Raw genomic sequence first — 11,241 nt, forward strand, 5'->3', positions numbered from 1 at the left:
GTAACAATATATATAAGAAGAAAAGGAAAAAATTTTTATAGGCGCTTAACGCTTACTATGTCTACTTAACAGGTGGCCTATGGCGTCAACGGACGGCGACTAGTGTCAAGCGGAGGCGCTGGACGTGACAAAGTCCTGCCCTTTAGAAAAAGCCCCTCTCTTCCACCTGATCCTGACTCTGACTCTGACGAATCTCTATTTTCAATGCCACAACCACCTGGCCAAACCTCCGTGGAAGTTATTCCCCATACTCTCCCACCTGTAATAACGCATCCCAATATGCCTATAAATAAACCAATTTCTGACTCAATGATTATTGAAGATTACAATAGTAATGAGAGCGTTATTAGTAATAAAGATTTAGAAACAAGCAGCGATGAAAGCGACACAGAGTTAATGCCAACTGATATTTTGCCATACGTAGAAGTATCCACTGACTCTAAAGCTAAAGTTTTAATAAGCCGCGACAGATTGTTAAAACATAATGATAATTACGTAATTTTTATAACTCTGAACGGTAAACCCCTTGATAACGATGTAAAAGAGTTATAAGAAGCTAATCTCCTACCTACATACAAAGATATAACCTATGAAAGAGCTAAGAAAATAAATACATTACGCTCTAAGACCTTAATATCTTTACCACTAAAACTCAATCATCGCACGTTAATAGAGCCAGACAAGATTAAAAATTGTATTAAATCATTAACAGACGTTTTAAATAAATTACAATTAGAATCTATCTCAATTAAGAATACTAACTTTTTTGATAATATCCCTTGGGCTTATGTAGAAAAACAATTAATTAAACATGTAAATGACATTAATATTCGCGTAACTATATACAAAGAACTTATTCAAACACCAAATATAGAAAACAGATCAGCTCTTATCCGCGAATACCACGATTCAGCAATAGGTGGACATAAAGGAATAACTAAGACTTACAATCGATTACGAACCTTCTATTACTGGAATACAATGAAAAAGGATATTCAAATTTTTATCCGGAATTGTCGAACCCGTCAATTAAAAAAATTAACTAGAGTAAAAACTAAACAGCCTATGATAATCACCGACACTCCCGGATCGGCTTTCGACAAAGTATCAATGGACATTGTAGGTCCATTACCCATATCCGATAACGGAAACGTTTACATTCTCACTATGCAAGATTTACTAACAAAATATTCAGTCGCGGTACCATTAAAAGAAGCCACATCATTAATAATCGCCGATGCCTTTACTAAGAATTTCATATGTGTTTACGGTGCCCCACAAGCCATTTTAACCGATCAAGGATCTAATTTCTTAACGGTCTTAATGAGAAACTTAGCAAAAAAGTTTAGAATCAAACAATATCATACTACCGCGTATCATCCTCAATCTAACGGATCAATAGAAAGGTCTCATCACGTCCTAACAGAATATCTGAAAACACAAATTAACTATGACTCAAATTGGGATGATCATCTTACCCTAGCAATGTTTTCATACAATACGAACATACATGAAAGCACTAAATTCTCCCCTTTTAAATTAATTTTTGGAAGAATAGCACGATTACCTTCATCTAACACTATAGTGGAAGAAAATATAAACCCTACATATACCGAATGTTTAACAGATTTATTTAATCGATTGCGCGACACGCAAGAAGAAGCGCGGCAAAATTTAATTCAATCCAAAAACAGAAGCAAGCACTACTACGATAAACATATTCACGTACAAGAATTTAAATAGGGAGATTACGTATTCTTATTGAAAGAACCAACTAAAGGAAAATTCTCTGATCAATATATTGGACCCTTTGAAGTACTTGAAATATTGCCCAACAATAACGTTGTGACGTCCCGTCAAAAATTTCAAATTGAATTTTTCAAAATATAAACGTACCGCTAGAAATATGAACACAAGGTATGAGATATACATATATATCTCAAATTGAACTTAATACAATATTTAATCGAGCATAGTATTATATAGCTATTAAATTGGACACTGCTTACATAGAAGTATTAACAAAATAATACTGATCCTTATCAGTAAAGAAATAAAAAAAAACTGTAATCATTAGACTACTATATATTAATTTTCCAAATAAAAGTTAAAATTCTCTCTACTAAAATATATGGAAATAAAATACTACTGTAATATCAGAATCGTTGAAATTCAATAAATAAATTACGCGATCGTAACAGAAATACTTGCAAATTAATATAACAAAATTAACAATCGCTTTATAAATCTTACATTTTCATAACTATAATGAAAAGGAAAATAATAAGAAAAAAAAAGAAATATTATTCAGTAAAGTACATTTCAAAAGATATACGCACACTAGCATTCAGAGATATATATATATATATGCAAATCCATATAAGTTAATATATTTAATAATATTAATAAGCTGATTTTATATATCAACATGTAAATCTACTTGGAAGACTTTCTCTTAATGTAATTGATGAAAAAGTAATATTCTAAAAAATAACGTATGACAAGTATTACTATATATATATATATATATATGTTTATATATATATATATATATATATATATATATATATACATATATATGTAAAGGAGTGCTAGTCTCCTATGCTAAAGTAAAACCATAAGGAATCACGATAGAAAGGAATTATAAATTAAAAATAACAGTATTAAATTGCATTAATTAAACCTTCCATATAGATACTATAATAAAAGCAGATATGTCAATATGAAATATGTGATACAACAAGAGAGAAAATTAAAGGAAATTCAAATATAAAAGCATAAATTAATAAGTGAAAAGAAAAATTAATGATGAGACATAATAACTTTGAGAATAAATATTAACTCTTGCTATAGTTAAATTAATAAGTCTCTCTTGCTGTAAAAGGAATTATAATATAAGAGTGCGAAATTATTTTATAATACAAAGAGCCTTTCATTCGCATGATGACGCAATAGACGACGGCGAGAAAGACTCAGTGAAATCGAATATTATTCTTATCTCTTGACGCAGAGACCCGATGAAACCGAATATTATTCTTATCTATTGATGCAGAGACTCAGCGAGACTAAATATTATGTCAACGCAGAGACCAGTGAAACCGAATATTATTCCTATCTCTCGACGCAGCGACTCGACGAAACTAAATATTATAACAACGTGCTTTTTGATATTCACCGCTGAATATCAACTTAAGATTAAGAAGAGCTCGCCGCTTCTGACGTCTTCGAAGGCGGAGAGTTCCCTCACCAAGATCAAGAATCCATCTCCACCGGACGAGTAGCCAACCCGGGAAGTCTTGGATCCACCGGACGCCTAGAGGAAGGTGACCCGAAAATGGGGACGGACCGCAGAACGTCAGTCGAGTTTGCGGACAGAGCCAGTCGCTCACCATCAGTTAAACAGTTCAGTCGCATTATAACATCCGGAATGACCAATCGCTAAAAAATCATCAACCTAATAAGTCATTTTTCAATTATCATCATAATAAGTCGCATTATAACATCCGAAGTGACCAGTCGAAAAATACCATCATAACCGTACAATCGCTAACAACTCGTCATCTTAATAAGTCACTTCAACATCTCTCCGAAACGTTAGTCCGAAGTCGTGAAAAGTCGTCTCTGTCTTTATACATTCACTGCGTCCTAAAATCAATTTTAACTTAATTTTCGTCAGCTACTTTGTGTCGTCAAGGTAGATCTTTAATAATACTTTACTTTCTCGTCTTCGCGACTCGTCTTATATTATAATTTAGAGCTTCGACTCACTCTACATTATAATTTAGAATTACTACTTTATTGTTAATTAATTTCTAATTTCTGGTACAGTGCGGTTGTACTTTTTACATTCGAATTGTGACCAACATTTGTAATCATTACTTGCAATCTCTGTAAAATCTTCAAGCTTTTAAAATACATAGTCGCTTATTTCAGAATATTCACAAGTTCATTATTTTAATATAGTGTTCCTTCACCCCCAACCAGTATTTACTATAATTAATTTAATATCGATAAAATATTTAACGTACGTCTGGATTTTGAGCGTTAGCGAGACCCGTGCCTGGGATAGAGTAGAGTGACGTGCCCCTCGTGTTAGTTCGAGCAGAGCTGAGACTTAGTCGATGAGCTGCTTGAATGTCGCTTGATCCAGATTGTCAAACTGAAATGAATAACTTTTCAAATTAAAATAAAATTTTGATTATAATTTATAGTAAATGCCTGGTTCTCGTCGCGCCGGTAAACGACAAAGACAACTACGTGCCGCTTTACGCCGACAGAGACAAATTTCGAACAGTGATAACGGTCTCAGCCAAGTAGAAAAAAAAGACAAATTAACGTACCGGACAATCAAAGAATTGTCGTAGAACTTTTCGATCAGCTTCCTGCATCCGACTCAGTCGAAGTTCCCATTTTGCGAAGAACCTTCGAATTTATTGGCTGGCCTGGACCTTTGGTTGAAATCAAGCTGCATCCTGCCTCAACGTCTACCACTGACATCCCTGAGGGAGATCCACGAGTCCAGAGTACGAGGAAAAGGTCCAGGAAAATCAGCAAAACTAGTGACATTAATAGAGGTAAGTCACTATTTTAAATACATACACACACACGCACATATGATCAATCAAGAAGAATATTACTATTTTAATAAAAAAGAAAAACGTACTCATATTCCAACAAAATATAATAAAAAAGAAAAGAATTCCGAATTGAACCACTATTTATAACACATCGTGCTTAACATTTATATGACATCATATTACTCTAACAACTTTGATTTTGCAAAACAATTATAATTACAATCTAGACATATGCTTTTACGACTAATGCAATAAACTGTTCCACCTTCAAGCTCCGAAATAAAAATTTTATACAGTTAACTAGACATACATACAAGATATATATATATATATATATATATAAGAGTGAGATATATATATATATATATATATATATATATATATCTCACTCTTTTGAATAACTCACAGTTCAGGCGATTGACACTTATAAAATTACAAATTGACTCACATTCTGATATTACTCTCAAGAATTATAAAGTTAAAATACTATATCAAGAAATTTGCAAATTTAGAATGAAATTAAATAATCGATCTATCAATGTAAGAGAATTAACTACTCGCTATACTTAATTTAATAATAAAAATAACGGAGCATCCCTTGCTTAATCTCTTCTTCCTATTTTCCATCGGAGACAGTGATTTTGAAACAGTAAATTATATCGCTGGCCTCCACCATATTCCAGTGTACATTTCTTTATATGACACCTCACCACACAGTGCTGAACCTGCAAAGAACCATACTCTTATTAACATATATATATATATATATATATATGTTACATATATATATATATATATCTTATTAACATATATATATACATATATATATATATATATATATATATATATATATATATATATATATGTTAATAAGAGTATGGTTCTTTGCAGGTTCAGCACTGTGTGGTGAGGTGTCATATAAAGAAATGTACACTGGAATATGGTGGAGGCCAGCGATATAATTTACTGTTTCAAAATCACTGTCTCCGATGGAAAATAGGAAGAAGAGATTAAGCAAGGGATGCTCCGTTATTTTTATTATTAAATTAAGTATAGCGAGTAGTTAATTCTCTTACATTGATAGATCGATTATTTAATTTCATTCTAAATTTGCAAATTTCTTGATATAGTATTTTAACTTTATAATTCTTGAGAGTAATATCAGAATGTGAGTCAATTTGTAATTTTATAAGTGTCAATCGCCTGAATATATATATATATATATATATATATATATATATATATATATATATATATATATATCTACATAAGAGCAATAACAATTTTAATAATCTTTTCTTATTACATGAATAGATGCATCAACGATATTTATGAAAAATAAAATATTACAACAGTTGACTTTCTCTTAAGGAAAGAGATATCTACATTCAATATAAATCCAAATCATTTAAATTTCACAATTTAACTTTGTTCTTCATATTAAAGCAGTCATTAATTAATGAGAAATTTGCTCTTACATTATACAAGTCGTAGATTAAAACTTTCAAAATCAGTATATATTTGGAATTGCTCCGACGGTGAATTCTACTATACAACAACAGTAAGTACGTAATCCCTCATAATTACTATCACGAACCACTATAATCCTTACCTCAATTCTAATATAATTGAAAATTTGTCAAATTAATCACAATCTATTTATAATTTCAAAATTGAAATTTTCTAATCATAATTATTGCTCCAACTTAAAATTGAATAAATTCAAAACTATTGCAGATATAATTTTAGAATTTTATTTTTTTTTCTTTCATCTTTAATTGACTCAAGTGTCATTGTGCGTCACGTTCATTGCATACGCGATAATTGTCATGGTGTCATGGAGTTCCTAGAACTTCCTCAGCCTCTCGTTAGTCCCGAGTGAATTGCATTCTGACCACCAGACTATATCAAATATACAATAGCGGGATTCAACGCGTTTGCTTAACATTCTTAATCATTTTCAAATACATATGTCATAAATTTAATCGCTTTATTTCCAACTTTCTTAATTTTTTTCTTATCAAATAAAATAAAATAAATGAGGCCTCAGACAACTGATTCTAAAATTCAACAAAATCCCTTTGTTGACTCTGAAGTCATATTAGAAAGTTTAATCCAATTTATAGAAGAAAATAAAGAAAACATTATTTACAATTTAGATAATATCATAAAAGAGTTTTTAAATCAAGTCTCTATTATCATCATTCCAGATCAGTAAAAAAATCCCCCGATTTGTTAGTTTCTAGTACATATTGATCCTGCTCTCGGCGGAGCCCTGGGTATAGCCGATTTAGACAGATTACCCAAAAAACTAAATAGAGAGCAACCCTGTTATTGACACCTAGGTAGACGATAACAGCGGGTCACAGCACGTGACACACTATTCTTTTTCTCTTTATAGAATGAGCTTAAGAAACCATACTACTGGGCTACAATTCAACACAGCAATACAACCTAGCTTCGATCCAAGTCAAATACTTTCAACCTCGCGGTGCTATAAATCTTTTGGGTATAGACATCGCGTCAGGATTTGCTTACTGTACTCAGTGTTATCACATTTACCAACCACGATATCGAGATCAATATGAGTGGATAGTGTCACACCACTTGATCTCCGGCAAACACTTCCGTGTAATAATCTGCGCGCGGTGTAATACAGATATCACCATAGTCAAACCCGTAAATTAATGCGACCAATGTTTATTGAGGTTCTTAGAATTCATATTGTATTGCGATGAAAGACAAATAAATACTCTTCCTAATCCGCTCATATTACATGTAAACGGAGCTAGATACTACTAATTAAATTCAGGCAACAAGGTGCATCATTCAACGCACAATCAGCCAGGTCCCTCACCATTATCTTCCTCACACCCTTCCGTAGAAGCTCTTCAAAAATTATATACCGTACATTGTTTCAAAACTCGCTCCTATCAAAAAATATATGATGCACATGTCACTTTATGCGTCACATGTTATAATAAACTAATTCCTGAATCAGTAAAGTCATATTACCAGGAAACTAAGAGACATCAAGCGTAGATGGCACAAAATTCTACAGAAATAAATGTTATGCATGCGAAAATCACATGGGAACTATCCAACCTATAGCTCATTGCAATCCCTATATCAATAGGTATTTTGAATTCACTACTGAAATAGAGCAACTACACCGTACAATCCGCGATTATGAGGACCCTATAATATTAGCAGTCATCGACGACTAAAAGCTAAACACATATACACATGGGCATATAAAAATATTAGGTTAGATATAATCACAAGGTAGTAATACTAATATAAAAAAAAGAGAAAATATAACAAATAACACATAAAATACGAAAATAAAAAAAAAATAATAATATATAATGTATAATACAAATATATATATAAGAATAGATATAAAACAATAGACAATAGAGTTATGTATAAGTGCTCAGATTAAGAAATATATATATATATATACAAGTATCATCTTTTCAGTAGGAGAATCCATTCCTTGGAGACATTGGCGACCTGAGCCTGGCCTGGTCTATAATAATAATAATAGTAATAACTTTTGAATACATATAAAATAAATATATATATATATATTTCTACGTAGCAATAGTAATTCATAAAATGTGTAGACCTAAACCTTATAGATATAAGCCGCCTTATATTCTGACGCATTGTCCTGGAATATAATCGATATTGCGTCACTTGCTTCAGATTAATTCAACAAAATTTTCAAGCGTACGGACTTATACAATTCCATGGCATGTATAGTGGTATTTTTCAAGAAGAAAATTGTTATATTTGCGGAAATGATATAATTACTTATACTTCCGTAAAAGAATGTTCTACTTTCTTCATGCATTATTTAGCGATATGTTGCGTACTCAGAGGAAGAGAATTAGACCCAAATAATGTAGAAGAGTTGTATGATTGCGACAATACGGAAGTAAAGATACTATTAATGTATGAACCAACAAATGAGATGGAAATACCATGAAATAAAGTAAATATATATATATATATATATATTATATTCATACAAATATACATGTATAAATAATAAATTGTATCTGCTTACTTACAGAAATGATGTATCATTTAGTATTATTATTCACTGCGCAAACCTCCCTCGCCCTTCTTGGTTTTGATTGCGGAGGGCGACATTTAAATATCATATCGGTTTCGTTGTTGGATGTGGGAGAATGCAATCTTCCGCATAAAACATCAAACTCTACGGATACTTATATCCAACTGCTTCAATTATCTGACTATAATCATGCATATATAATACAATGTAAGGTTGAAATTTCAAGAACTATATTACTGTGGCATGCACTCACATGTTTCCATCGTGCATAACGGACGTGCTGACTATATACATGAAACCGGACACTCACAGTGCAAACGAATGTTTCGTGATGGTACTCTTTCGCTAGGAGCAAGAGTTTTAATCGACGGCATCCGAGTCAACCAAATCGCCTCCTACAGCATCACCATGGCTGGAAGCGTAGGCAACGATGGAAAATGCAAAAGCACGCAGTATTCCGACCATTATGGAACATGGGACGACGTTGTCGTGCAAGCTGTCGCCAGAATATTAAAATCAACCTATGTCCCCGTGAAACTAAATACTGGAAAAATAATGCTAAAATCAGGAACAATTTGTACGCTCAGTGAAGGATTTTGCATCGATTCAGAGGATGGATATACCTATTGGGAACCGATGTCTACCTCTTCATGTAATTTTCATCAATACGACGTTCTATATGAAGGACCTGCTATCAAAACTACGGACGATACCAGTGAAGGAAAATCACCTATTGTATACAGCCTGACAACACAAGACATAACCTTCACTCTGACAAGAACACGGGAACAGCCACTGTGCGGATACACGCTTCGTACAGAGCATCCCAAACTCTTTACTGGAAACTAAAAAGGGAGACGTCTTCGCCGAAAGAGGAACAATCCCAATTGATAATCTTGATATTTTTGCATATATGAACTCGAAGTTTGTATATGTAGAAAAACACATACGATATCAAATGACATCTCTTTACCACAATGTCATTCAACAGAAATGCGAGCTGGAAAAAGATGTAATAACTAACACCTTATCATTTGCCACCTTACAGCCTGACGAATTCGCCTATCGATTAATGAAAGGACCAGGATACATGGCTGTCACTGCAGGAGAGGCAATTCATGTAATAAAATGTATTCCCGTTGACGCCATAATTCGGAGAACAAAAGAATGTTATGCCGAGCTCCCTGAAACAGTAAGGAACGCTTCACTATTTCTAACGCCAAAATCAAGGATACTCACCAAATTCGGGACTCAGAAGAAATGTAGCTTTGAACTACCAATACTCTACCGCAGAGATGATACATGGATCCAGCTCACCCCTGATCCACAAGTCATACAATTACCTCCACAACGATTACATCCGATGATTTCTTTGAGTTGGAAATACCTCACCCCAGGTCCATTAGCCATTAGTGGAATATATACTGAAAAGGATATAGAAAAGTTACGAGATCATATTATGTTTCCTGCAGAGAAACCAGCACTTCTAAATTTCATAGCCCGTGGGATGACAGGACAAGCTGTCATACCCGGAGAAGTCTCTATATACAGTCTGCTAGACGAGGAATCACTCCAGAAAATAGCTTCGAATATCGTCTCAAGAATTTGGGGTAGATTTGTAACCTTCGGATCAGCAACGGCCGGAATTCTAGGAGTATTCCTAATTATACGACTCATTAAATTGACTATTGACACAGCAATCCATGGATACGCCCTTCACACCGTGTACGGATGCAGTCTGCACCTGCTAGCGCCGTATGGAGTTCTCTCACACATCTCCTACTTCACTTAGCACGAGGATCCGTGAATCAACGAAGAATAGAGCCAGAAGAAGATCAATCTCCCCTGGAGCCAATGAGTCCCTCACCAGTAACACCGACAGCATCCAAAATCGAGTCAACTATCGTTAATGCAACAGCGGTAAATACAACCACCCCTATTCCCATTGTTTACACTGACCTTCGAGAGCGATTGAACGATATTGAACAAATCCCTCCGATAACATCGGGAATTCGTTCTTAAATAAGGGGGGGATGTGACGTCCCGCCAAAAAATTTCAAATAAAAATTTTCAAAATATAAACGTACCGCTAGAAATATGAACACAAGGTATGAGATATACGTATATCTCTCAAATTCGCGCAATAAAATATTTAATCGAGCAAAATATTATATAGCTATTAAATTGGATATTGCTTGCTTACATAGTGTTAGCAAAATAATACTGACCATTATCAATAAAGGAAATCATATAATTGCAACCATTAGACTACTTTACCATTTAACTCTCTAAATAAGAATTGAAATTTTCTCTATTAAAATATATAGGAATATATGTTACTATAAAATCAGAATCGCTAAAATCTAATAAACAAATTATGCGAACGTAACAAGAATACTTTTAAAACCATTATATTAGTATGTCAATACCAAATCATACTAAAAATCGCTTTATCAATTATAAATTTTGCATTTTCTTAATTATCATAATGAAAAAAAATTAGAAAAAAAAGAAAAATTATTTAGTAAAGCATACCTCAAGGGGAATGCACACATTATATATAAAAGGTTGGACAGGGTT

General features: G+C 33.1%; 1 protein-coding gene across 1 annotated transcript; it reads left to right on the forward strand.

Moving 5' to 3' along the window:
- Window positions 1-204: 204 nt before the first annotated feature.
- Window positions 205-10,683, forward strand: LOC140672715 (uncharacterized). Its single transcript, XM_072905100.1, is given in 5 exon segments — window positions 205-495; window positions 4,310-4,574; window positions 9,011-9,396; window positions 9,482-10,409; window positions 10,412-10,683. Coding segments are annotated over 5 exon segments (2,142 nt in total).
- Window positions 10,684-11,241: the final 558 nt, after the last annotated feature.

This window comes from Anoplolepis gracilipes, chromosome 13 (assembly GCF_047496725.1).
Source record: "Anoplolepis gracilipes chromosome 13, ASM4749672v1, whole genome shotgun sequence".
Classification (NCBI taxonomy): Eukaryota; Metazoa; Arthropoda; class Insecta; order Hymenoptera; family Formicidae; genus Anoplolepis; species Anoplolepis gracilipes.